This window comes from Phocoena phocoena, chromosome X (genome assembly GCF_963924675.1).
Source record: "Phocoena phocoena chromosome X, mPhoPho1.1, whole genome shotgun sequence".
In the NCBI taxonomy this organism is placed as follows: Eukaryota; Metazoa; Chordata; class Mammalia; order Artiodactyla; family Phocoenidae; genus Phocoena; species Phocoena phocoena.
The window spans coordinates 35,747,467-35,770,946 of NC_089240.1; the positions used below are offsets into that span (position 1 = coordinate 35,747,467).

The following is a 23,480-nucleotide window of genomic DNA, read 5'->3' on the forward strand; positions in this document are numbered from 1 at the left end:
CCTCAAAACTTTCCCGGACATCCCTGCTTGTGATACTGGCCTGGGCCCTCCCCCTGCTTTGGTCAGCCAAGCTACTGTGTTCTCCAGCCCACCTCTTTGTCCTACTGCCTCAAGCTACCAGAAACAGGTAGTAACAGTTCTGTACTAACTGGAAATGGCTAGAAAATGGCCTTTCGGGCACATTTTTTTCCTTGCCTGCTGGCAAAAAGGATTTATATCATCTCAACATGTACATCACAGCCCACCCTTGGGCATCCTCATGAATGAGACTTTCAGGCAAGTGTGTGGGCACAGGACTTGCGTGCCAGTGGGCAGAGAACTCTGCGTGGCCCTTCACACAGGCCTGGCCGAACACAGCCTTTAGTGTTTAAGCAGTTAGAGTTTCAGGACCAGAAAAGAATCTCACCTTTTAAACAGCAAAACCAAACCAAAAACAAAACCCAAAAAACAAACAAAAAAGCCCGGATGACAGCAAGTTTGGCACAAGAGTATCTAATATTTTTTGGCTGGTACAGATCACATAACACCAAGCTTAGGAATGTAAAAAAAAAAAAAAAAAAACTCCCAAAGAGTTAAAGGAAAGTCCAGGAAAAGATGACACAAATTCCTTTTTGTTTGAGTGGAGTACTTGGGTAAGTTTTCCCTTTTGCACAGAAAAGGACGGCTGAGATGGAAGCCCGGCTGACTTTCACAGAACATGCCTGATTTTTGTTGAAGGTCAACCTAAAATAAAAGAAAATATTTAATTTTCTTCATTTGAGGAAAAAAAGTAAAATACTGAAGATAGTTACTTATTTTAACATGTTTTTTAAAATTAATTAATTAATTAATTTGGCTGCACTGGGTCTTAGTTGTGGCATGCAGGACCTAGTTCCCTGACCAGGGATCGAACCTGGGCCCCCTGCATTGGGAGCGCAGAGACTTAACTGCTGGACCACCAGGGAAGTCCCAACAAGTTTTTCTTCTGAAAACAAATTGCTATTATTCACGCCACGGCTAAGAGTGAGGCAACACTGGCATCACTTTAGGGCTGAAATGCTTCTTGATTATGTCAGAAAGTTGATTCATTTAAGACTAGACCAATGACTTCAGGTATACTTGACTGAACAAAGCTGACAGGGAGTTTATCTTGAACTAGTTCACAGATGTGAGAACCATCAATCAGAAAGAGCACAAAGCTCAGTGTCCTTTCTTTCAAATAAAAAGGACATAGGGAAACTTCAGATGAGACTATGTGTGTTATGGCCTTACCTAAAAGAACAGACATTAAAGAGATGAGGCTATTCTGTCCTTATTTACCATCATATGCTTAAACTCACTTCAGGCCTTCCCTTCAGGTGTCTGTGCCCTAGGTTCCTTCGAATCCAGTTTTTGAGGCTGTTGGTGGAGGCTGTCTAGCTTCTGCATATCTTCTGTAAGACGATCTCTAAGATCCTCGTTGTTTCTCAGAAATTCTTTCACCACTTCCAGTTGATTTAAGATCTGTAAGAAGAAACCATACAATGCACAGCTTAGATAATTTTATAGCAGACTTAAAATTCAGATGAAAAACTTACTAGCTCCAAGACTGGCTCCTGTTCATGTGTCTACCAATAGCTGGTTCTGGGGCCACACAAGGGCGTGTTTGCTTGTCTCCTTAACATTTTTTGCTTTTAGGGGTTAATATCCAAAATATATAAAGAGGGACTTCCCTGGTGGCGCAGTGGTTAAGAATCCGCCTGCCAGTGCAAGGGACACAGGTTTGATCCCTGGTCCGGGAAGATCCCACATGCCGCGGGGCAACTGGGCCCGTGGTCCACAACTACTGAGCCTGCGCTCTAGAGCCCTCGAGCCACAACTGCTAAAGCCCGTGCGCTCTAGGGCCCGTGTTCCGCAACAAGAGAAGCCACTGCAGTGAGAAGCCCACGCACCACGAGGAAGAGTAGCCCCCACTCGCCACGACTAGAGAAAGCCTGTGCGCAGCAACAAAGACCCAACGCAGCCAAAAAAAAATAAAAAATTATACACACACACACACATATATATAAAAAGAACTCACACAATTCAATAGCAAAAAAACCAGACAACCCAATTAAAAAATGGGCAAAGGACCTGAACAGACATTTTCCCAAAGAACTGAATAGACACTTTCCCAAAGAAGACAAACAAATGGCCAACAGGTACAGGAAAAGGTGCTCAACATCATTAATCATCAGAGAAATGAAAATTAAAACCACAATGAGGTATCACCTCACACCTGTTAGAATGGTCACCGTCGAGAATCCCCTGGCGGTCCAGTGGTTAGGACTCTGTGTTCTCACTGCCAAGGGCCCGGGTTCAATCCCTGGTCGGGGAACTAAGACCCCACAAGCCATGCGGCACGGCCAAAAAAAAAGGACAGTCATCATCAAAAAGAGGTAACAAATGTTGGCGAGGATGTGGAGAAAAGGGAACCCTCGTACACTGCTGGTGGGAATGTAAATTGGTGTAGCCACTCTGGAAAACAGTATGGAGGATCCTCAAAAACTTAAAAAAGGAACTACCAGGTGATCTAGAAATTTTACTTCTGGGAATATATCTGAAGAAAACAAAAACACCACACTGAAGAGATATCTGCATCCCCACGTTAATTAGCAGCATTATTCACAATAGCTAAGACAAGGAAACAACGTGAGGGTCCATCAACAGATGAATGGGTAAAGACGATGTGGTGTATATATATACACACACACACACACACACACACACACACACACAATGGAATATTACTTGGCCATAAAAAAGACGAAAATCCTACCATTCGAGACAACATGGACGGACCCAGAGGGCGTTATGCTAAGTTAAGTCAAACAGAGAGAGATAGATACTGTATGATCTCACTTATATGTGGAATCTAAAACAAAAACAAAAAAATAAACTCACATAAAAAGAGATCAAATTTGCAGTTACCAGAGGTAGGTGGGAATAGGGAATTGGATGAAGGTGGTCAAAAGGTACAAAGTTTACAAGATAAATAAGTACTAGGGATGTAATGTACAACACAATGACAATAGTTAACACTGCTGTATGGTATATTTGCAAGTTGTTAAGTGAGTAAATCTTAAGCATTCTTATCACAAGGTAAAAAACACTTTTTTCCTTTTTTTGGTATCTATACGAGATGACAGACGTTAACTAAACTTATTGTGGTAATCATTTCACGATATATGTACGTCAAATCATTATGCTGTATACCTTAAACTTGTACAGTGCTGTATGTCAATTATATCTCAATAAAACTGGAAAAAGATTTTAAAAGATGATTTTTTTTTGCTGTAAAACTTCCTGCATTTGTACAAAAGGGCTGTATGTCTATACCTATATGTGTGTGTGTGTGTATACACATATATACACACATACGTATACATACACATACATATATATGTATATATAAAAATAAAATAAAGCCCTTTCATTTTGAATTTTGTACCCATTTATTATGATTAAATACATTTACACATACACATATATATATATACACACACATATATACAAACGTATACACTCACACATATAATGCTCTTTGATGTTGTACACACTTATTACTAGTAAATATGTATACATATATACGTTTATTACTATTCAATATTTATAAAATATACATACATATTTACTAGTAATAAATACACTGGTACAAAATTCAAGATGAACACAGGGTACAACGTAAAAAGTTGGTCCTCTTCCACATCCTGTCCCCAGTCACCCAGCTCCTCTTAAAGGTGACCCCAATGAAGTTTCTTGTGTCTCTTCCAGAGACAGTCCATGCATTTACACGTGAGCATATATGTATATATGTGCACACCTTTTTAAAATTTCCGCTTTATTGAGACATAATTGGCACATACACATTTTTAAAAACACAAATGGCAGCATATTAGACATTGTTCTTCAACTGATTTTTTTCTATATCAGATTGTAAAGAGTGGCCTCATTATTTTTTTTAATGGCTGAACAGTTTTTCAGTTATGGATGTCTCATGCATTAACATATTATTTCAAACCTTCTGCTAAGAGAAATACTGCTGCAGTAACTAACCTGGGACATGTGTCATTTTGCATAAAGTGACAGGCTATTTGTAGGGTCTGTTTTTAGAAGTGGAATGAAGTTTTAATTGATAGAGTTTTCTGTTTTAATGTTAATAGATTTTGCCAAAACTGTCATCTCTAGAGGTTATACCAATTTAAACTCCCACCAGTAACATCCCTCCTGACATTTAAACTAATAAAAGCATGTATTCTTAGAACAGTACCACGGAAGTGTTTTCACTCGGCTTATCCGAGGATACCCTCACTGGTCACTGTGCTTATTACAAAGAAGAGAGTTACTAATGTTTTGGGGTGTGGTGAATTGTTTAAAATGAGGGACCCCCAATTCCAAGCTAAGTCAAGATGATCGACGTCTAACGAAGGAAAGTGATGGAGTACCCTACTCTTAGCAGAGTGGTGGTTCTTAAACTTTAGAGATGTACACAACTGACTCTGGTGCAGCAGGGCTAGGGCAGAACCTAAGCAGGCACCAGGTTATTGTGATGGCAGCGAGTGAGACGGTCGGTTGCAGAACGATGGCTGCCAGGGATGGGAGGGAGGGGAAGACTGGCTAGGGCTTGTGACCAGAATGAACAGGGAACAGGGAGGGCCAGGGTGGAGCTGAGGATGACCAGAGGTCTTCAGACAGGTTACTAAGTAGATGGGGATGTGCCCTTCAGCTGGAGCTGTTTATTACATGGCTAGAAACAAGCCTACAGCTCCTGAAAGATACCTGGGCTTTAAATAATAAATCTGGAAACCACAAAAACGTGAAATGAAGATTACATCAATGACGTAATTCACAGTGTACATTAGTAATTGCGGGTACTGCACTGTTAGCACTCATTGCCTGTGCCGGGTGCTCTAGATGCACCCCAGGGTTCTTCCCATTCCCTGGTTCCCATCAGACGCCCGAGCCCATGCCGGCCTGGTCTGTGCATCACACATACCCTCCAAGATGGAGTGGGGTCCTCCCTTCCCATAGACCTTCTCATTTCATGACTTGGGAGCTATGATCCTTTGTGCTGTCACCTCCTGACCCTCTCTGCTCTTGAAATGTGCTCAACAGGGGTGATTATTTTAGCTTGGGGGGAGGAGAAAGAGTCAAAAGGAGTTTTTAAAAAAATTTATTAAGAATGGGGAAGGCTTATGCACGTTTATATGTTAAATGGGGAAGGAAGTAAAGGTGGAAAAACAAAGTGCTAGAAAAGTAGTCAGACAGACTTGGATATTGAAGCCCAGCTTTGCCACTTAACTAGCTGTGTGACTTTGGGCAAGACACTTGACCTCTCTGAGCTTACTTCCATATATGCAAATATAGGATGATGATACCAACACCACCAAGCATTCCTGTGAGGATTAGAAATAATCTAGTAAAAGCACCTAGCACTGTGTCTGGTACATTCCTCCCTTCCGACAATCATTTAACAAAAGCGTACCGAGAGTCTACTATGTGCCAGGCAGGCGCTGTTCTAGGCAAAAGATGCTTAGCGCCTCCATACTCCCAGGCACTTAAGCCAAAACCCTTGGACTTGTCTTTGACGCCTTTCCTTCTCTCCCACACCACACGTGCCCCCCTTCTCACCACCTCTACTCTTCACCCTTCCACCCTGGTCCGAACCACCACCTCTCTGACCTGGTACCTGCGGCAGCCTCCTAATGTCTCCCTGCTTCCGTCTTTGGCCCCCGGCCCTGCATCCTCCACACGGCGGCCAGCGTGCTCCCTTCATCGTTCTGCTGCTCAGAACTCAGCGTGGCTGCCGCCTCAGGAGGAGGAGCCTGGATCCTCCCAACGGCCCACACGGCTTCCCGTCGCTCAGCTCCTCACCGCACTCCAGCCAGCCTGCTTAGCTTGCCCTGCCCTCCGCCCGAACGCTCCTCCTCCAGAAGCGCACACGGCTGCTCCGCACCTCCTCCAAGGTATCGCTAAGTCTCAGCTTCCCCACGGGGCCTCCCTGGCCACCCCGCGCAACCCAACCCCCAGCCCCGTTCGGCCACTCCTGATCCCCACACTGTGCTCCACACAGCCCTCCTCCTTCTACCTCGCCCCATCATTGCTTATTATGCTGACCGTTTACCATCTGTTTTGTTCACTGATGCACGCCAAGCTTCTAGAACTGTGCCTGGCAAATAGTAGGCACTCACTCATGAAATAAATCTGGCCAATAACCAATGGAGTGTCACTTCCATCCTTTCCCTGCCTGCCTCGACTGCATTCTGTCACCTCCTCCCTGAGTTTCCCCCTGAAAGCGGTCCCCCCACCAGGGTTTAAGAAGTCAGTAATGATCTTCAAGAATGTGCAAGTTCTTTGCATGTTTTTTAGCCACTTACTGCGCTCAACGTTCTCTGGCTGAATTTTGAACCCCCCAGATCCTAACACAGCACCGAGGGCCGGCAGGTGTGTGTGAAGGGCTCTTGGGTGACAGCTGCTGCTCCCATTTGGCTCTGAGGCGGACCGCGTTTTACAATCACAGTTATGCACGCACACTGTATTTTAACGGGCTCCCCCTTTTATAATGTTATCATTAAGGCTCGCCAACTGGACAGAGAAGAATGGAGATGATGAACTCTCTGCTTCGTGGTCCCTGGCACTCACTCCCGTGCTCCCTGATGCCTTTCGGGGGACTGTCGCACTAAATCACCACCATTAACCCTTTCTTCTCAACTTGGCTTTCCAACCCGAGCTCTGCTGTTTTAATGAACACCAGAAACAGGTCTTGCTAAACATTCACACAAAAAGTGCCGCGGTCATAATACAACCACTGCATTTCTTGACTCCTAATTGCACATTTTTAAAAATACTTTAACATCTCGAATGAGAATGCGCCTTACCATTGACAGTGTCTTACAGTAAACTGGCAGCATTTTTTTTCTCTTACAAGTGACTGAATTAATGGTGTGTCTTGCGATTCACAGAGTTTTCGAGTCACTGGAATTTGGTTTACCGAATCCTCTGACTTTGGAGACTGACCCAAAAGAACACGAATAATCGTATTTGCTGCTGAACTTTCAAAAGAGGTCTGTTCCACACGTCGTGGAAAGCCGTCCTTCAGCTTCTCAGAGATAACGTGCCAATCAATCCGAACCTACAACCTGATCAACTGAAATATCAAGAGAAATGCCACGGTCCACTGAACAGAAAGCATGAAACATGAGAATTTATCACCTTTATCTAGAGACTTGGGGACCCAGAGGACGAGCCAATTAACCCCAATTTCCTCTCTGTAAAACAGAGATAATGAAGGGTCGAAATTTACAATTGCTAGCTGCTCCGGGACATGAGAGCCGCTGCACCGCACGTGGGAAGGCAGGCCCAGGGCCAGAGCGGGAAGACCCCAGGGCCAGCCCTCATACCCCGGCCGTGAGGCCTTGAGCCCATCAGCACCTGCCCCTTAGGGTTGCTATAAAGCAGGGTATTACCCAGGTCCCTTCCCGCTCCCAACTTGCAGAGACTCCTGGTTTCAGTGTGTTGCTATCGATGCATTTTGCTCTTTGTTACACAAGCAGGAAAAGAACTGCAGCTCCCTCAAGGAAGAGGAGAGAATTTCTGACGACTCAGGGACCGTGAGCCTGATCTCCCGGTTTTCTTCTGTTGTCTGACTCTGCTTTTAAAAGGAGCAGTGGAAAGAAAACTGGGGATGGTTCTAATGGCATTTTAAAGTAAAGCCAGATGAGGGACTTCCCTGGCGGTCCAGTGGCTAAGACTCCGCACTCCCAATGCAGGGGGCCTGGGTTCGCTCCCTGGTCAGGGAACTAGATCCCACATGCCGCAACTAAAAGAGCCCGCACGCCGCAACTAAGACCCAATGCAGCCAAACAAATAAATACTTTTTGAAAATAAAAAAATAAATAAAGCCAGATGAAACAGATGGATTTAGAAAACAGCTTTAACAGCCTCATTCGTCACTTTAAATACCTACGGTGTGCCAGGGTGGGTGCACCCCAAAACCACTGGTACCCAGTCCCTGTGCTAAAGGAGTTCATCAAGCTGAGTGAAGCACCTGGGTCAAGGTCAGAAGAGTTAACGTAGGCATATGGACCAGTACGGAGCATGGCCTAAAAAATGAAATACACACTTTGTATTAAAACACGCTGTGTTTCACGAGGTAGCCAGTAAAGCTACTTTCCTCGGACGAGGTGGAATTGGAGAGGTAAAATGATCTGTCCAAGACATCCTGGGAATCTGGAATTCTAATCCAGCAAGTGCTGGGCTATTTCTGAACCTTACCAAAATATAATTCTACTACTGTTAGTTTTTTTAATATCTTGCATGTAACAAAGGGGACTCATATCTCCTGTACTTGAGACGATCATTAGCTTGCAGCGTCCTGAGCTAGAAGCCTTGACGATCCTTTAACCCCTCCTTCGCCACCTCCCGCCAGCCCCGGGCCACGCCCCAAGTAATCTAACCAGCCACTGCGGCTCGGCCCCAGTAGTGCCTCCAGCACCCGGCTCCTCCCCCACACCTCTAGCTTCTGTCCTCTTTCTCTCACCCTCACACAACTGCCAAGAGCCTCCTGGCTCGTCTCCAACCTCCAAGTGCCATTAAGACGTCACTTCCTAAAAGCCCTATCTGATCTATTCATTTACTCTCTCCTGATTCAAAACCTCTGTTGGCTCCCAACTGCTCTTTGGGAATAAGGTCCAAACCCCTTAGTGAGGCATAGAAGACCTTCCAAAATACGGCTTCGACCTACCTGACCACCCTCACAACCGACCATACCTCCCTCCTACGTCGCCTCGTCACTGTCTGGCCCAGGCTAGTCTTTCATGTCTTGGCAAATGCCTTCTGCCAAGAATGCCCTTCTGCTCTTGCCAATTTGCTGAACTCTGATTTGATTCTTAGTCCCAGCTCAACAGCGCCTTCTCAGCAAAAAGCTACAGAGAGTCGCGGGAGCCTGCGGTTCAGGATTCTGTGGCCGCCCTTCCTGTGGTCTTCCACTCTGTGGCACACATTAGGCACCCAAATGTTTGCTGATGGGGTGAAAACATTTGTTTAAGGGTAACAGTAATCTGTGCCGAAAGAATATCCATTTCTGGAAATTATCTGACTTTTAAAGCAGAAACATAACCGTTAGTAAGTTAAAATGTGCTACTCTTCCTCCCTGGTGCCTTTCTTTGTTTTGTTTACTCACACAGAGGATATAATGCTTTTTTTTTTTTTTTTTTTTTTACCTCTTCAGGCAACACCTCTTGTCCCTTTGCTTGAAGATATAGCTCTTGAAGTTTTTCCTTTAGTAACTCCATTTCTATCTCGTTTACTTGGTGCTCACTCAGGTAAACTCCTGTTTCATAGTCACACCCATCTGGCTGATCCTCCTCAGGGATGTAAACAGCCCAGTCAGATGTCAGCAGCTGTTGGGTTACCGAACAAATACATGAACCGACTGAATGGAAAAGATATTCCAAAAAAAAAAAAAAGATATTCAAAGGATTTGTAATTAAACATCGTTGACTGGATCCAGTCTAATAACATCCCGTGACCACAGAAAAGCTGCTCAGCCCAATCACAATTCTGACTTCGTATCAATATTGTTCCCCTACTTACATTCTAGAATTTTGTTTACATCTAATAAGCTTCAAATTCTAAATGAGTGACTGTGATTCCTTTTTTTCCCCCTTAGGTCTTTATGTTAAACGTGATTTCTTACCTGTTCTATTCGGGAGTATACCGCCACAATCTCTGGGATATTCTTAAATTCATTCAGAAAATTTTGGATCTTTATCTGAAAATCTCGAAGCCACACAGAAGATACTTTCATCTCTGAAGAGTGCATGATCTCGTTACGACACTTAATCACCTATAGAAAGACAAAAAAAGAGAAAAGCCTTCAAAGGCCAATAGTGGGGTAACCTGAGATTTTGTAGTTCCAGAGAAAGACTGTTGAAAGGCCTTGTTAATTCTAAAATCCACAAGTGCGTGGTCTGCAGGTGCTGTCGAGGCTCGAGGGGGATGTTCAACCCCCAGCCACTTGAATAAATTAATTGGGGTAAGAAATACAAACAAGCCTATAACTGTCGCTAGTCCTTGAAATCTTGTGGCCCGGGGTGGGGGGGGGGGGCGGGTATCTCTCGCACAATCCCCCAAATGCCCTAACTTAAAACAACCTGCCGAAGAGCAAAACTATTGGCTACTGGCTCTGAGAATACCCAAAGGCCAAAGCAGACAATGCAAAAACTCTTTTAATATACATTTCATGCCAAGTCTTCCACACTCTTGGTTAAAAGCTACCAAAGGGGTTGATTTTATACTGTGATAGTTTTTGAGTCTGCTGATGATAAAGGACTCTCAGTCCTTTCAGCTGCTGGCATGCTAGCAAAATATACATGCATTTTCTCTACATATTATAAATAATCCAGGTATGCTATATACCCTTTTCAAGGACCCTTAGAGTAACAAATGTGCCAGAGCTGTTCTCTGGTGAAACAGAGGTAGTCTAAATCTCACAGAGGAAGTCTGACAAGCGTAGCGATCTGTTCTGACACTGTTTATCCATTAGTGTTTATATTTTCCTCAGCTCTAGGTAAATTGGCCTTGCAACTGTTTAGCCAATGAGATTGAGAAGGGCAGGATTCCAATGCTGGCATCCAATGGACAGAATGACGCATTACTCTGTATTTGTTTTTTTTTTTTTTAATATGGAAGATTACTTTGCTTCTGTTTATGGCAGAACAGGGAAGAGAAATTTGAGGCCTGTCGATTTAGTGGCAAACAGTGCAACAGCAGGTTGTCGGAAAAGTTCAACAGGGTAGGGTTGAAGGGTCAGTCTCCCGCCTGCATTCGCACAGGGGTTCTGGGACATCACAGAAGGTGCGTGTGATGTGAGCCCTGCTTGCCTGCTCAGCGACGACAACTGTGGACCAAAGTCTAACTCCTTCGCACACCACTGTCTGGGGAGAGCCGTGAGCTCTGCCCACACGGCTGCTCTAGCAGCACGGGGTGTGGCTCCTGACTGGTCTTCACAGCACCCACCCGGCCAACTCTGTCTGCTTTTCAATCTGATAGTTCTTACCTCTGTGACTTTCTTCCGATCAACCTCGAAGTGATCACAGGAGTTGATGAGACTTAGAAGAGCAACCGCGTCACATTCCTCGGGTCCGGTTTTGTCTGCCAGTCCTCGGGGCATGAAGGCCTGCAGCAGGGGAGGCCCAAGGGGCACCCGAGTCTCCTCCAACCCCAGGGGACATCTATCTATATGGGGCTAGTGGGACAAGTGCTATGTGCCTGTTCCCCGAATGATGACTGAAACCCTCTTACTGAGGTTTCAAGTTAGAGCCTCATGAATCCAAAACACGAGTTGGGAAACGGTGCGGCAGCCGAGCCTCAGCCCAGGGCAATAACTGAAGAGTTGCTCCATCTGTCCACTTGCTATTACAGACACTTATACACTTGACCTAATTGTCCTTTCTTAATGGCATATAAGCAGGAGGCAGGGGAAGAAACCACCCTTTTCTTTTCCTTACTGAAGTTTCAGTGGCTGAGTTGTTAAAGAAGATTTAAAAGTAGTAGTTATTCCCAAGTGGACACTTAAAAATTACTCGAGAAAGTTCAGTATGGTAGTAGAAAGTTAAGAGTCTGGGCTGTGGAATGCGACAGACCCGGGGTGCAAATCCCAGCTCTGCCACTTGTCAACTGTGTGACCTTGGGCAAGTTACCTATCCTCGGATTCCTCATCAGTAAATAGGGGCTGACTGTCCTCATCTACCTTGAAGGATGTTTCGAGAATTAAATGAGTTAATGCGAGTAAACCACTTGCACGGAGCCTGGCACATGCTAATACACAGGCCACAAATGTTGGCAATTATTATGTTGATGGTGCAAGGTGAGCAGGACCTACACAGGCGTTACAGACGGGGTCCCAGGGTCTGAGATACTAGATACGACAGAATGGCCTCATTCGAGCATGATCTTTCCTTTTGTAGCATTTTATGGTGTGTACCCCCGAAATGGTGTTATAGCAAGGCTTGGGCACATTTCTTTCCTGAAGTATTTCCAAATTTACATCTGAAGGCAACAACTTTACCAAGCTATGAAGCTCAAGAGCACGTTCCTGCCAAGGGACTAGAAGAGATGACATATGAAAAATGACTCACCAAAAAAGAACTCTAAATAAAGAGACCTGCTCCCTTGAAAACACACACATTTCCGGAGGCAAGCAACCATGCTGCTTCCTGCAGTGCTCATGGTGCTATTCGGAAAAAGGAACGTGGTACGGGCCGACACCCCCCAAGGAGAGTCAGGGCTCTGTTCCTGATGGTGGTAGAATCACACACCTCGGCCTCATGTAACTGAGAAGAATTCTTCACCTACTGGATGGCCCCTATCAAAAGGTACAGTAGCCAAGACCATCACTGTCTCTGGCCAACCCGCTGAAAGTAGATTATGGATGTTACAAGTGTTAACAAAGAACTAATGTATCACAGGCAAACTAATTTGATGAAATAGAGGAAAAGAAGAGGAAGAAAAGAAACACTGCTTATTCCAACTGCGGCTGAGAGGAACACCCAAAGTGGAAGGGGCCTTAGTTGCCTCAAAACCAAGCAGAGTTTTTCTTTCCCATTACAAGGTATGTCCAGTCTGGCATTTTCTCACCAATATAAACCTGTCTCTCCCACGTCAAGGTTTTATTCTAGTACTTCTTTCTTTTCCTCAGAACCAGAAGCCAACGGAGGCTCTGCCGCCTCCTTGCCTCTGAAAGCTGTTTCTTAAAATGGTATCGCCTACCGCCAGGTTCCGTATGTGACAAGCACAGGGTGAGAAACACACGCTATTGCCTCTCACTACCCCCTCCTGTCTCTTCACTGAGTAGTAGGAGACAAGGTTGGAGAAATAAACAGGGGCCAGACGTGCTGGGCCTTACTGGACTTGACAAGGAGTTTGGAGTTTACTCTAAGGACATCGGGAAGCCATCCAAGGGTTTTGGGCAAGGGAAGAAAGCGATCTGATTCCCACACGAAGACCGCACATCCTGCTGTGTGAAGGACCAACCAGGGGTGAGCAGAGCAGCAGAGGCGGCCGGGTGGGAGGCTGGCAGGAGAGGGGGCGAGAGCTGTGATGCAGAGATGGCGAGGATGATTCCAAAGATAATTTGCACGTACAAATAAGAGGGGTGGGGGGGGAAAGAGATGAAGCAAGAATGACTGTAGGTAGTTGGTGGTGGGGCACGGGTGCAAGCTGGCTGGCGGGGAGAGATGAAGAGTCCTGCTTGAGAAGAAAAGACGAAGTACCCAGGAGGTGATGAAGTGGAGGCATCAAGTAGCAGCTGGGTATGGGCCCCCGGAGCGCAGAACAGCGCATTGCTAGGGGTACCAATCTGGGAGCCGTCAGCAGAAACGTAGTATTTAATATTTCACTCCACGGGCCTGGGCAGTATCACCAGGGGAGAAGGCGGGATGGGGAGGGACAGAAAAGGCCCGAGGAAGGCCAACCGACACTCAGAAGGAGGCTAAGGAGGAGCCGGGGAGACAGGAGGAAACCCAGGAGGGGAGGATGTCACAAAGCCAGGGCTGTTTCAAGAAGAGTGGCCTGCAGTGCGGCGGCGCCGAATAGCTGAGAGGTAGGAGGGGCGAGGCCAGAGAACGGAAGGTCACGTGTGCCCCTGACAAGACATGCAGCGGAGTGGCGGGGCAGAAGGCAGAGAGGAGTGGGTTGAAGAGTCAACGGGACCTGCATGAACCCTGAAAAGAGAATTAGGCATAAAGCACTTCTTGAGAAGTTCTACTGGGTATGTATGTGGGAGGCAGTTAGAGAAATGGGGAGACAGCTGGACGGAATGGATGAAGGAAGTTTTTCTTTCTTTTCAAATTTTATTTTCCAAGTATTCACTCAATTCTTTTTTTAAAAAAGCTTTATTAAGATGTAATTCACATACCATATAATTCACCCATTTAAAGTACACAGTTCTTCGTGGAAAAGACTCTGACAAGTACAGGTTTCTGGTAACTGACTATACCGCTGAACTGAATGAATAAGCATTTCCAGAACTCTAATGGAAAACTGATGGATTCACAAAAGTACTAACAAAAGATCAAGATGAAAAAAAAATTAATTACGTGGGACTGAGTGAACTGATGAGGATGATTATAATTTTTGTGACTTTCTGTGTGAATTAAAAAAAAAAAATCCCACAAGGACTCAGAGGCAAAAAATATACAAATCAGTTTTCACTGCAAAGTAAAGGAGCTGTTACCGTGGAGGATCACTGGACGGAACGCCAATATCGTGACATAGTATGAGTGTGTTTCGTGTTCGGTAATTGCAGTCGCTGTTGCTTTTGTTGTGGTCATCCACTTACAATGCTTGGTGTCGGTTTATTTATCTCTTGTAAAAATAAAATAACAGTGTGTGTGTGTGTGTGTGTGTGTGTGTGTGTGTGTGGAAAAAAAAAAGAATGTGAATACAGGGAACTTTGGGAAACTAGGAAATCTAGAAAGGATTCATTGGTAATTATTTATTTTCAATGAATAAAATAAAATGTAATAATACGGCTAAAAAAATAAATAAATAAAGTACACAGTTCTTTGTGATGACATGGATGGATCTTGAGGGCATTATGCTAAGCGAAGTAAGTCAGACAGAGAGAGACAGATACCATACGATCTCACTTATTCGTGGAACCTAAGACAAAAACCCGAGCTCGCAGATGCAGAGAACAGACTGGTGGTTGCCAGAGGTGGGGGGTGGGGAGTGGGCAAAATAGGTGAAGGGGGTCAAAAGGTACCAACTTCCAGTTATAAAATAAATAAGTCCCGGGGATGTAATCCACAGCATGGTGACTATAGTTAATAACGCTGTACTGCAGTATTTGAAAGTTGCTAAGAGAGCAGCTCTTGAAAGTTCTCATCACAAGAGAAAAAAACTTACAACCACACACGGTAGTGGACATTAACTAGACTTACCGTGGTGATCATTTCACGGAGTGTTAAATATCGAATCACTATGTGGTATACCTGAAATTAATATAACGTTACAATCGATGACACCTCAATAAAAAAATTAGGCACTTACAGTTTAGTGGTGTTTTCAGTATATTCACAGAATTGCACAACTGTCACCACAATTTTAGGACATTTTCATCACCCCAAAAAGAAACCCCTCTACCCATTAGCTATTGCCCCCTCTCTCCTTCAGGCCCTGGCAACTACCAATCTACTTTCTGCCTCTACAGATTTGGCTAGTCTAGACACTTCATATAAATGGAATCATACAATATATGACTGGCTTCTTTCACTTAGCATAATGTTTTCAAGATTCATGCAGTACTGTGGCATGTATCAGTACTTCATTCCTTTTTATGGCTAAATAATATCCCATTGTATGGATAAACCACATTTTGGTCATCCATTCATCAGCTGATGGACATGTGTGTTGTTTCCACCTCTTGGCTATTGTGAAGGGTACGGCTATGAACATTCGTGCACGGGTTTTTGTGGGGACACATGTTTCCACTTCATCAGGTATGTACCTAGGAGTGGCACTGCTAAGTCATATATTAACTCTATACTGAAATCTCTTTCTTTAAAAAAATTGAATAAACCAAGGCAGTACTAAGGCTATTTGTATGGTGATGGGAATAAACTGGGAGGTCGGAAGAGTGGAGACTCAAAGTCCTTGGGCAGGTGGGAGGGGATAAGGTCCAACACTCAAGTGGAGGGACAGGGCGGTAAGAGGAGAAACGCCCTTCCTCCTTTGTAGCAGAAGGAAGAAGATGGTGCACATTGAGGTAGGTTGGTAGGTCTGGTAAACAGATAAGAAAGCGAGAGCAAGGTTAGCAGCTGGGATTGCAGGTGGGGGAAGAGGAGTGGGAGCTCAGCGAAGGAGAGGCAGCAACAGTTGTCTTCGGGAACAGGAACCTACGGAGAGACAAGGCCAGGCTGCTGGGCTCGTGATCAAGAACTGAAAGCGAAAGATCCCTCGAAAGATTTTTCCCCAGAGCAGCAGGTGTGGTGTCATCAGGGCTGGAGCTGGGCCTGGCCAAGTGCAGAGAAAGGAGGAAGAAGACCGAGACAACGGCAAGGGACTGAACAGAATGATGGACTGTGGAATCCGGGCTGGCTGAGGAAGCAAAGGAAGCTGGGAGGGCAGAGGCTGCTGGGGATTGGGAAAGCAGTGGAAGCCTGAGAGCTGTGGACTTTGGAGAGGGACGAGGGGTGGGGCAGAGGTGGGGGCGGGTTGAATAAGTACACCGAGGGCAAGCAGGATGCTGGACACCGCAGCTCCCTGTGCTGACACAGTCCGGGTGTGAGCATGCAAGTGGGAGGCTGAGGTCGAGAGGATCACAGGATGTTCGAGAGGGGAGTCCAGCTTGGAGAGAGAATATACAAATGTGGTTGGACTAGGTCTGCAGGTGACAGCAATGAAGAAGGGAAAGAGCGGCAGAAACAGGTGGCATGGGCTTCAAGAGGATTCTGAGGGTATGAAAGCAGTGACAGAAAACAAACAGGTGAGGGACGGTCATAGCAAAGGGTAGAGTTTTAAGTTTTCTTCTTTTCTAAGTAAAAGCAGAAGTTGGCAATTCTATGGCAGCAACAAACAAACGGGGGAGAGGGTATGGTGGGTTTACTGGACCACGATAGCCAAAAGTCTGGGGGCCACCGATATAGTCCAACTTCCTCATTTTTGAGGTTAGGGAACAGAGGCTGGCCCAGTGGTGCACCACAGCAGCTGGGCGGAGATTCTGATCCCTGCTTCCCAGGCACCAAGCCTGTGCCTGCTGGTAACTAGCATGTAGACGGACTCCAGAGGTGAATTTGTGTTAGGAGGCGACTTCGACTCCCCCTCCCCCCTCCCACTGGGCTTCTGGCAAATATCAAAAAATCAAAAAAAATTCTTCAATCAGCCCAGCTAGTAAATCCCATCACCAAGATCTGAAAACGGGCCGAACAGTCCCCTTCTATCTGGCTGCCTACCCCACCCCTACCTCCCCAAAATTTTACTCCTTAGCTAGGCACTTAAGGTCCTTTCTATCTTAGCCCCAACTTCCCTTGGCTTATTCTGCCATCCTCATGGCACCTTACAGACAAAGTGAGCTACTCAGGGAGCCTACCCTCAAAAGGCCTTGCCTGCTTCTCCCTCTGTGCCTGTACCCATGATGCCCACTCTACATCTTGCCCCAGCGTCTCTTGTTGAAATCTTCTACTTCACTAAGCTGCGTTGGGTCCGATATAACAGCCCTGAGCCGCCTAGACACTACACCCTTGATCAAAAGCCCAATCTCTCTCTGCATCTGTTTATGGGGGCCCAGCTCCCACACAGACCCAACAGACGCCCCGGGCTCCAGGTAACTCCTACCTGGTGGGCCAACTCCTCCTACCCTCCCGACCGCAGGTGCTTACCTTAGCCACCTCCCAGGCGTCGACCGGCCAGCGGACCGGCCGGCAGTTTCCCCAGTGAACGTCTCCATTTCTGCTGGTGTGATGTTTCAAAATCTCCCGTTTCCACTCTGCGCACACCTGACACTGAGGCTGAAACTACAGGGGGCGGCGGTGAGGAGGGGCCCGGGAGGGAGGGGCGGCGTCTGGGCATCTGAACCCCAGGCACGGCGGTCGGCCCGGCTCCGGGGAGGGCACGAGACACTGCGCCCGCGGACGGGGTGAGGGGCGACGGTCAAGACCCCGGGCCGGGTGCTCACCTGGCGGGCGCGCGGGCTGCACCGCGAGCCGCTGCGGCAGGTAGCGAGGGGGCCCAGGCCGGGGGCGGCGGCTAGCAGGCTGCGGTGGAAGGCGAGCACCTCGCGGCCGACGAAGCCCTGCAAGCAGCCGCGTAGCAGTAGCAGGCAGTGGCCCGCCTTCACCCAGTTCTTGTACTCGGCGCAGTTGAGGCGCGCAGCCAGCTCAGAGAGCACCATGCCGGGAACGAGCCCGCGGGGCCACGGGGCGAGGGGCGGGGCGGACGGTCGTGCGCAGGCGCGGAAGTCTGGGCGCGCCAGAGGCGACGGCGGCGCTCTGGGCGTGGCCCCGCCCGAAGGCGCCCCGGATTCCCCCAACCGCCAGGCGGCAGGGAGTTCTAGTTTCCGGGGCACGTCGGCCCCACCCCCGTCTTAGATGGCGACCGACGCGTTATGTACTTTGGTGCTCGCCCAGAAAGCCTCTACTCTGTTCCCCCAAACTGAGACCTCGCCAGCCAACGATTGGGCTCCCTCTCCTGAAGCCTGTGCTCCTGTTTTTTTTTTTTTTTTATTGTAGAGGTAGGTGTAAGACGGTGCTCGAGACAGTTACTGAATTACTTATGTTCCTTGTGTTATACAATTCTAGAAAGTTTACTTAACTGGATCCTAAGCCCGCAGGTTGGCTGTAGCCTATCTGGACATTAGTGAAATTTGACCGTTGGCTGTCTGCACCGCGCACCTGTTAAGCGCCTGCGGTGTGCCAAGGTGACACAAAGCTCAGAAACATCCGCCATTGGGCAACCTAGCAGAGGCAAAACAGGACTACACATCACCCGGATTCTGGAGGGCTGCATCGCCCCGAGTGGGATGAGGACTTCTTCCACTGTGGTCTTGAAGCATCGAGCTTAGATGACTTAGTACTCTTGGTTATATGATAATTAGAGCTCCTTGCATAAGGTAATCTAAGTTCCAAATAAGTGCCATGAGGGTCAGAAGGCAATGGCTTGTCAACTCCAAATGACAAGAGGTCATCTCAATTTTAGTTGCTTTTGGTGAGCTTCTTGAGCTTGGAAAACATTTTAAAATTGTGTGTAGTCAAGAGGCTCTGAGGGAAGAGCCTAAACATTGAAGCCTTCCCCTGACTTTGTTTCACAGCAAAGTGGCAGTGTTCAGGAGTGTCAGCTTTGGACTCAAAATGCTGCTTCTTAGCTGTTTGATCTTGAGCAATCTTAATTTGATCTCAGCAAATTACTTCATTTGTCCAGGCCTCAGTTCACTCACAGTAAAAGGAGGCCTACCCGGCTGGGTTGTTGTGACAATTAAATACAGTCTGAAATACTTAGTGCCGGGCAATAGTAAGCTCTCAGTAAATATTAGCTATTATTTTATATTGACCTAAACGTGCCCTTTCATCAATCAGTCATTCCTGGGCAAAGTATTTTAACAAATCACTGGCCACCTGGAAATGGAGGCAATTTATAGCAAACCGTGAGCAGATCATAGCCTCCTGGAATTCTGCAGCACAATGCTGGCTGGTCTCTGCTAATTTTTTCTTAAAAACCTCGACAGTAAATCCATCCCAAGTAAATTTCAAATCATTCCCTTAGACAAACTGTCCATTCCCATTAAACCACATGAAAAAGGAAATTCCACAGGGAACAATGAAATATACATTAACATCTTTCTTTTCTGTCCCTTAAGTTCCCTGAGTATAAATTCTCTTATCATTTTCTGTGTATTGATTTTATATCAGGAACACTTGGATGATAGTAAACTGGATTAAAGTAAAATGTAATAGGTATTTCTTCTGGGGAAGAAACCATGAAAGAAAGGAATATCTTTTTTTTTTCTTTTTCTTCTTTTTTTTGCTGTACGCGGGCCTCTCACTGTCGCGGCCTCTCCCGCTGTGGTGCACAGGCTCCGTACGCGCAGGCCCAGCCGCTCCGCGGCATGTGGGATCTTCCAGGACCGGGGCACGAACCCGCATCCCCTGCACCGGCAGGCGGACTCTCAACCACTGCGCCACCAGGGAAGCCCCAGGAATATCTTTTTTTATGTTGAAATTGGACCCAGATTTAGAGTAGCAAAATTATATTTCTTGAAGTTATCAAATTAACCATGATCCCAAAAATGACTAACAGACTATTTAGTATCTCGTCGCTGAACAGGTTACTGTGTTAACTACAACATAGTAAAGTTATTAGTGGTGTTTAAATTTAAAATCATGTATATTTTAGTTTATGCTTGCACTTAGCTCGCTCAGTGTTAGTTTTCAAACAAAGTTCAGCGCTCCTGTTATTAATAACTTGATATGTTCTGTTAAAGTTTTCGCTTTCTTCCTCTCTAATTCTGAAAATACTTCTAATACATTCTGTTTTTTTTTAATCTTTTGGCCGTGCCGCGGCACGTGGGATCTTAGTTTCCCAACCAGGGATTGAACCCGCGGCTCCCTGCATTGGAAGTGCGGAGTCCTCATTTCGGCAGATGGAAAAAAGAATGTGGCAAATCAGGACCAATTTCTTCAAGGTTAAGCTAATAATAAACCAGACTACTAGCCAAAAGATCTTCATGAAAATTAACTAGAGAGTTGGTAGTTCTCTGAAACTTGTATGAATTTTATTTATTACTGAAATTTCTAAAGTCACATTGAAACACACTACAGACCCAAACCACCCATTAGGCAAAATCCCTATGGGCATACAGTCCCTTTGATTGAACTCGGTTAACAGAAGAGGCAAAAGACATAGTTTGTGATGAAACCTAAGATTCAAATGCTCAGTGTTTTCAAGCTATAATAAAGTATGCATCAATTCCAAGCATCAAGCATGATATCAAAATTCACATCCATGGGTTTTCTCTTCATAAGCATCAAAAGCAAATTCTGTTCACTGAATTCTATCTTTTGATTTGCACAATGCATTCAGAGATGACTTACAATAAGGAACAAAGTATCCACTGACTGTATCATGTTTAAAAATGCAATTAATATTTCAAAACCACACTTAAAAGGGAAAATGCCTGAAAATTTAACTCTATTAATAAAATTATTTGAGACAATATTATCCTGCAGATAAAAATACATTTCTTGTATATACATGTAGATTTCTACATGAAAGAAAGGATTCAGCTCCAAATAGGAAAGGGCTGACCCTTGATAAAAGACATCTCAGACTGCCAAACCGATGTGATTACCATTGTAAGGTGAATCAAAAACAGAAGGATAAAAGGTAAGTTAAGGGAAGGATAAAAGTGTAGTCACCTGCTTCTGCATAGTGGCAGAGTTGGGTGAGAAGCAGGAGATGAAGGCAGAAATAAGACATAGAAGAAAGGCAAAGAAGGCCTCAGTTCTGACCAGAAATGAATGGAGAATCAAGCAAAGTTGAGAACAGATATTAACTGCAACGAGATGCTTGCAACTAGAATTTGGCAGTTGACAGTCACAGAAGCTCAATTAAATCATCTTAAAGTAGAATTAGATAAAGCATCTAAAATTTCATGGAGAACAAGTACAACAGTGATCAGATAACTCAGCATGGTATTACCATTTAAAAAACTTTCCCAAATAACATCAAGTCTCCAGAAGACCTTTGCTTTGGATCATGTTCTTTGAAGCTTAAAAAAGTTCCCGACGGACTGGGAGAGACAGCACAGTGCTCCAAACAGAAACTCTGCTGAGATGTATAACAGAAACTCCATTTGACCCCGGACAGACCCTGGGTCTTGGATTCTTCCAAGTGAGTGCACTGCACCAGGCTTCTTCCATGTAAAACATTTCATCATTTTGTTGACAATAAATTAAATTGGGATTGTTTAGAACCACCCCAATTCTGGTGGGGAAGGCAAGGGGGAGAAGTTAATCAAGATAAAGAAACATCACAGAAATTTCATGCAAGGGTAGAGCATTCAAGTTCTTGGTTTCCTAATTAATGCTATATGCAGAAGTACCCTGTAAACTAAATTTGCCTAACAGAAAAGTTCCCACATCCTCAACAGAGAATGACTGCAGTATTTGGGATCCTTGATCAATATGAACTACTCACTGTTTGTTCTCAAAGATTGGGTTCTTTCTTTTTTACCCAAATCCTACACTGAAAGACAACCAAGGTCCTAAATATTAACCACCAGTCAAATTAGGAATGTTTAAGGAAAATAAATTAACCTTGAAACAAAGAAGATGTTTTGGTCAAATTTCAGACATGTATTATTAGAAATTAATTACTGGCCCCACCAGGTTAAAGATGAAGGGAGGCCCTGAGAAGTCTACAGAGCTGATATACACACAAGTGAGGGTCACTTTTTTTAACCTAGTTTTATTAAATATTGCTTCTTTGGGATGTGTTTATAACAACTCCCAGAACATTTTCATGTAAGGATTCAGAGTGGTCATATTAAAATACAGCTTCAATATAAAGTTTATCACAGTTTTACAGTATTCAAAAATGATAGACCTGCCTTAAAAAACAAAACCCCAAAAAGGACTATTACACCCAAAACATAAGAAAACAATTAAATAAACAAGTTTGGCATTTCCATGATTTTATAGTATAAAACAGAATATTAAATCTATTACTGGCAAACGGACACTGACGTATTACCTAGTTTGAAATGTGTCCCATTTAAACACACTATACAAGTTCACTGTACAAAAGATTGATGGTCTTTTTGATGAAAGAAGTGCACCCTGAAAAATTTTCCCACTTTAGAATATTTAGCTCTTAAAGTCAAAAAAGTCCTTTTGCTTTTTTAAACTGAAGGCTGAATTCAGATTTTGTTTTGTTTTGTTTTGTCTCTTTTGTCAGCCTTCCTGGTTTAAAAACAATAGTGTCTATGGACGCCCACCAGGGGGCAGTGTAAGATTAGCCATTAAATCACGAACAGCTGCAAATATTGTGCATTCACCTGCAACAGAGAAAAATGGTCATTAGCTATTCGCAATACAGGAAAGATGATGTTAACACACCGGTGGGGGTAGGGGTAATTAAGTCTAAGATTAGCAAGAACTTTAAAGACCAAAACAAAAGACTAGATTTTAACTGCACGGATTATAGGGGATTAAGCGTTAAGTATCAGATGATACTTGGTTTGGGTTTTGTTTTTTTCATCATGAAGACATTTTGGGCAACTCCCAGTTAGATCTGAATTTAAGACAATATGCCTAGAGTTTCTCTACAGAAACACTGGAGCATTGGATAAGACTTTGAAGTCGGACTTCAAGGCTCCTGACGACCTTTTCTTGAATCTAATGCAAGATCTAATTTTATATTTATATATTGGTTAACAACATCAATCGTGTCCTTCTGATGTTGCATTAAAGGCCAGATAAAAATGTCTACGACAGCACTGATAGAACCTTCTGTGATGACAGAAATATTCTCTATGTGTGCTGTGGCTACTGAATACTTGTAATACAGCCAGTGTGACTGAGGAACTGAATTTTACATTTTATTTGATTTTAAATAAATTTAAATAGCCACATGTGAAGAGTGGCAGTTATACTGGACAGTGCAGGTCTATGACATCTATTGGAGTCTCCCTCAAATTTCCAGGAATTGATCAACTTCTGGAGTTCAACGTTAAAATCAATTAATACAAAAATAAAATGATTCCTCCTTCACCGGGGAGGAAGTGATGAGTTTGGGAGGAGGGGAGGGGTGGCTAAAGTTAATGATTCATCCTCTCAATTTCCCCTTTGCTCAAAGAACGAAATACCCTGCCTCTTACTTATTGTGTGTGTGTGTGTGTGTGCGTGTGTGTTATGTGTATACACACACACACACACACACACACGTATCTCAAATATTTCAATACAATAAACCAAAACCAGTTGTAA

General features: G+C 44.8%; 2 protein-coding genes across 3 annotated transcripts in view; both read right to left on the bottom strand.

Annotated features, from left to right (window-relative positions):
• Positions 1-476: 476 nt before the first annotated feature.
• Positions 477-17,930, bottom strand: CXHXorf38 (chromosome X CXorf38 homolog). Of its 2 annotated transcripts, XM_065901065.1 has the most exons (7): positions 17,675-17,930; positions 17,379-17,513; positions 11,057-11,176; positions 9,695-9,844; positions 9,219-9,398; positions 1,320-1,482; positions 477-723 (listed from the first exon to the last, which is right to left on the bottom strand). In XM_065901065.1, exons 1-6 carry the CDS (start codon positions 17,888-17,890, stop codon positions 1,321-1,323), a joined length of 963 nt encoding a protein of 320 aa, XP_065757137.1. In that variant the 5' UTR covers positions 17,891-17,930; the 3' UTR covers positions 477-723; position 1,320. The 2 variants fall into 2 exon arrangements, with proteins under 2 accessions (XP_065757137.1, XP_065757139.1); XM_065901067.1 differs by lacking the exons at positions 477-723; positions 17,379-17,513 and having other exon boundaries at positions 1,321-1,482; positions 17,675-17,927.
• Positions 17,931-21,944: 4,014 nt separating this feature from the next.
• Positions 21,945-23,480, bottom strand: part of MED14 (mediator complex subunit 14) — a 74,697-nt gene continuing 73,161 nt past the window's right edge. Inside the window, exon 31 of the mRNA XM_065900613.1 lies at positions 21,945-22,549. Within this exon, the coding sequence (XP_065756685.1) occupies positions 22,476-22,549 (74 nt within the window). The 3' untranslated portion in view covers positions 21,945-22,475. The remainder of the gene's footprint in view (positions 22,550-23,480) is intronic.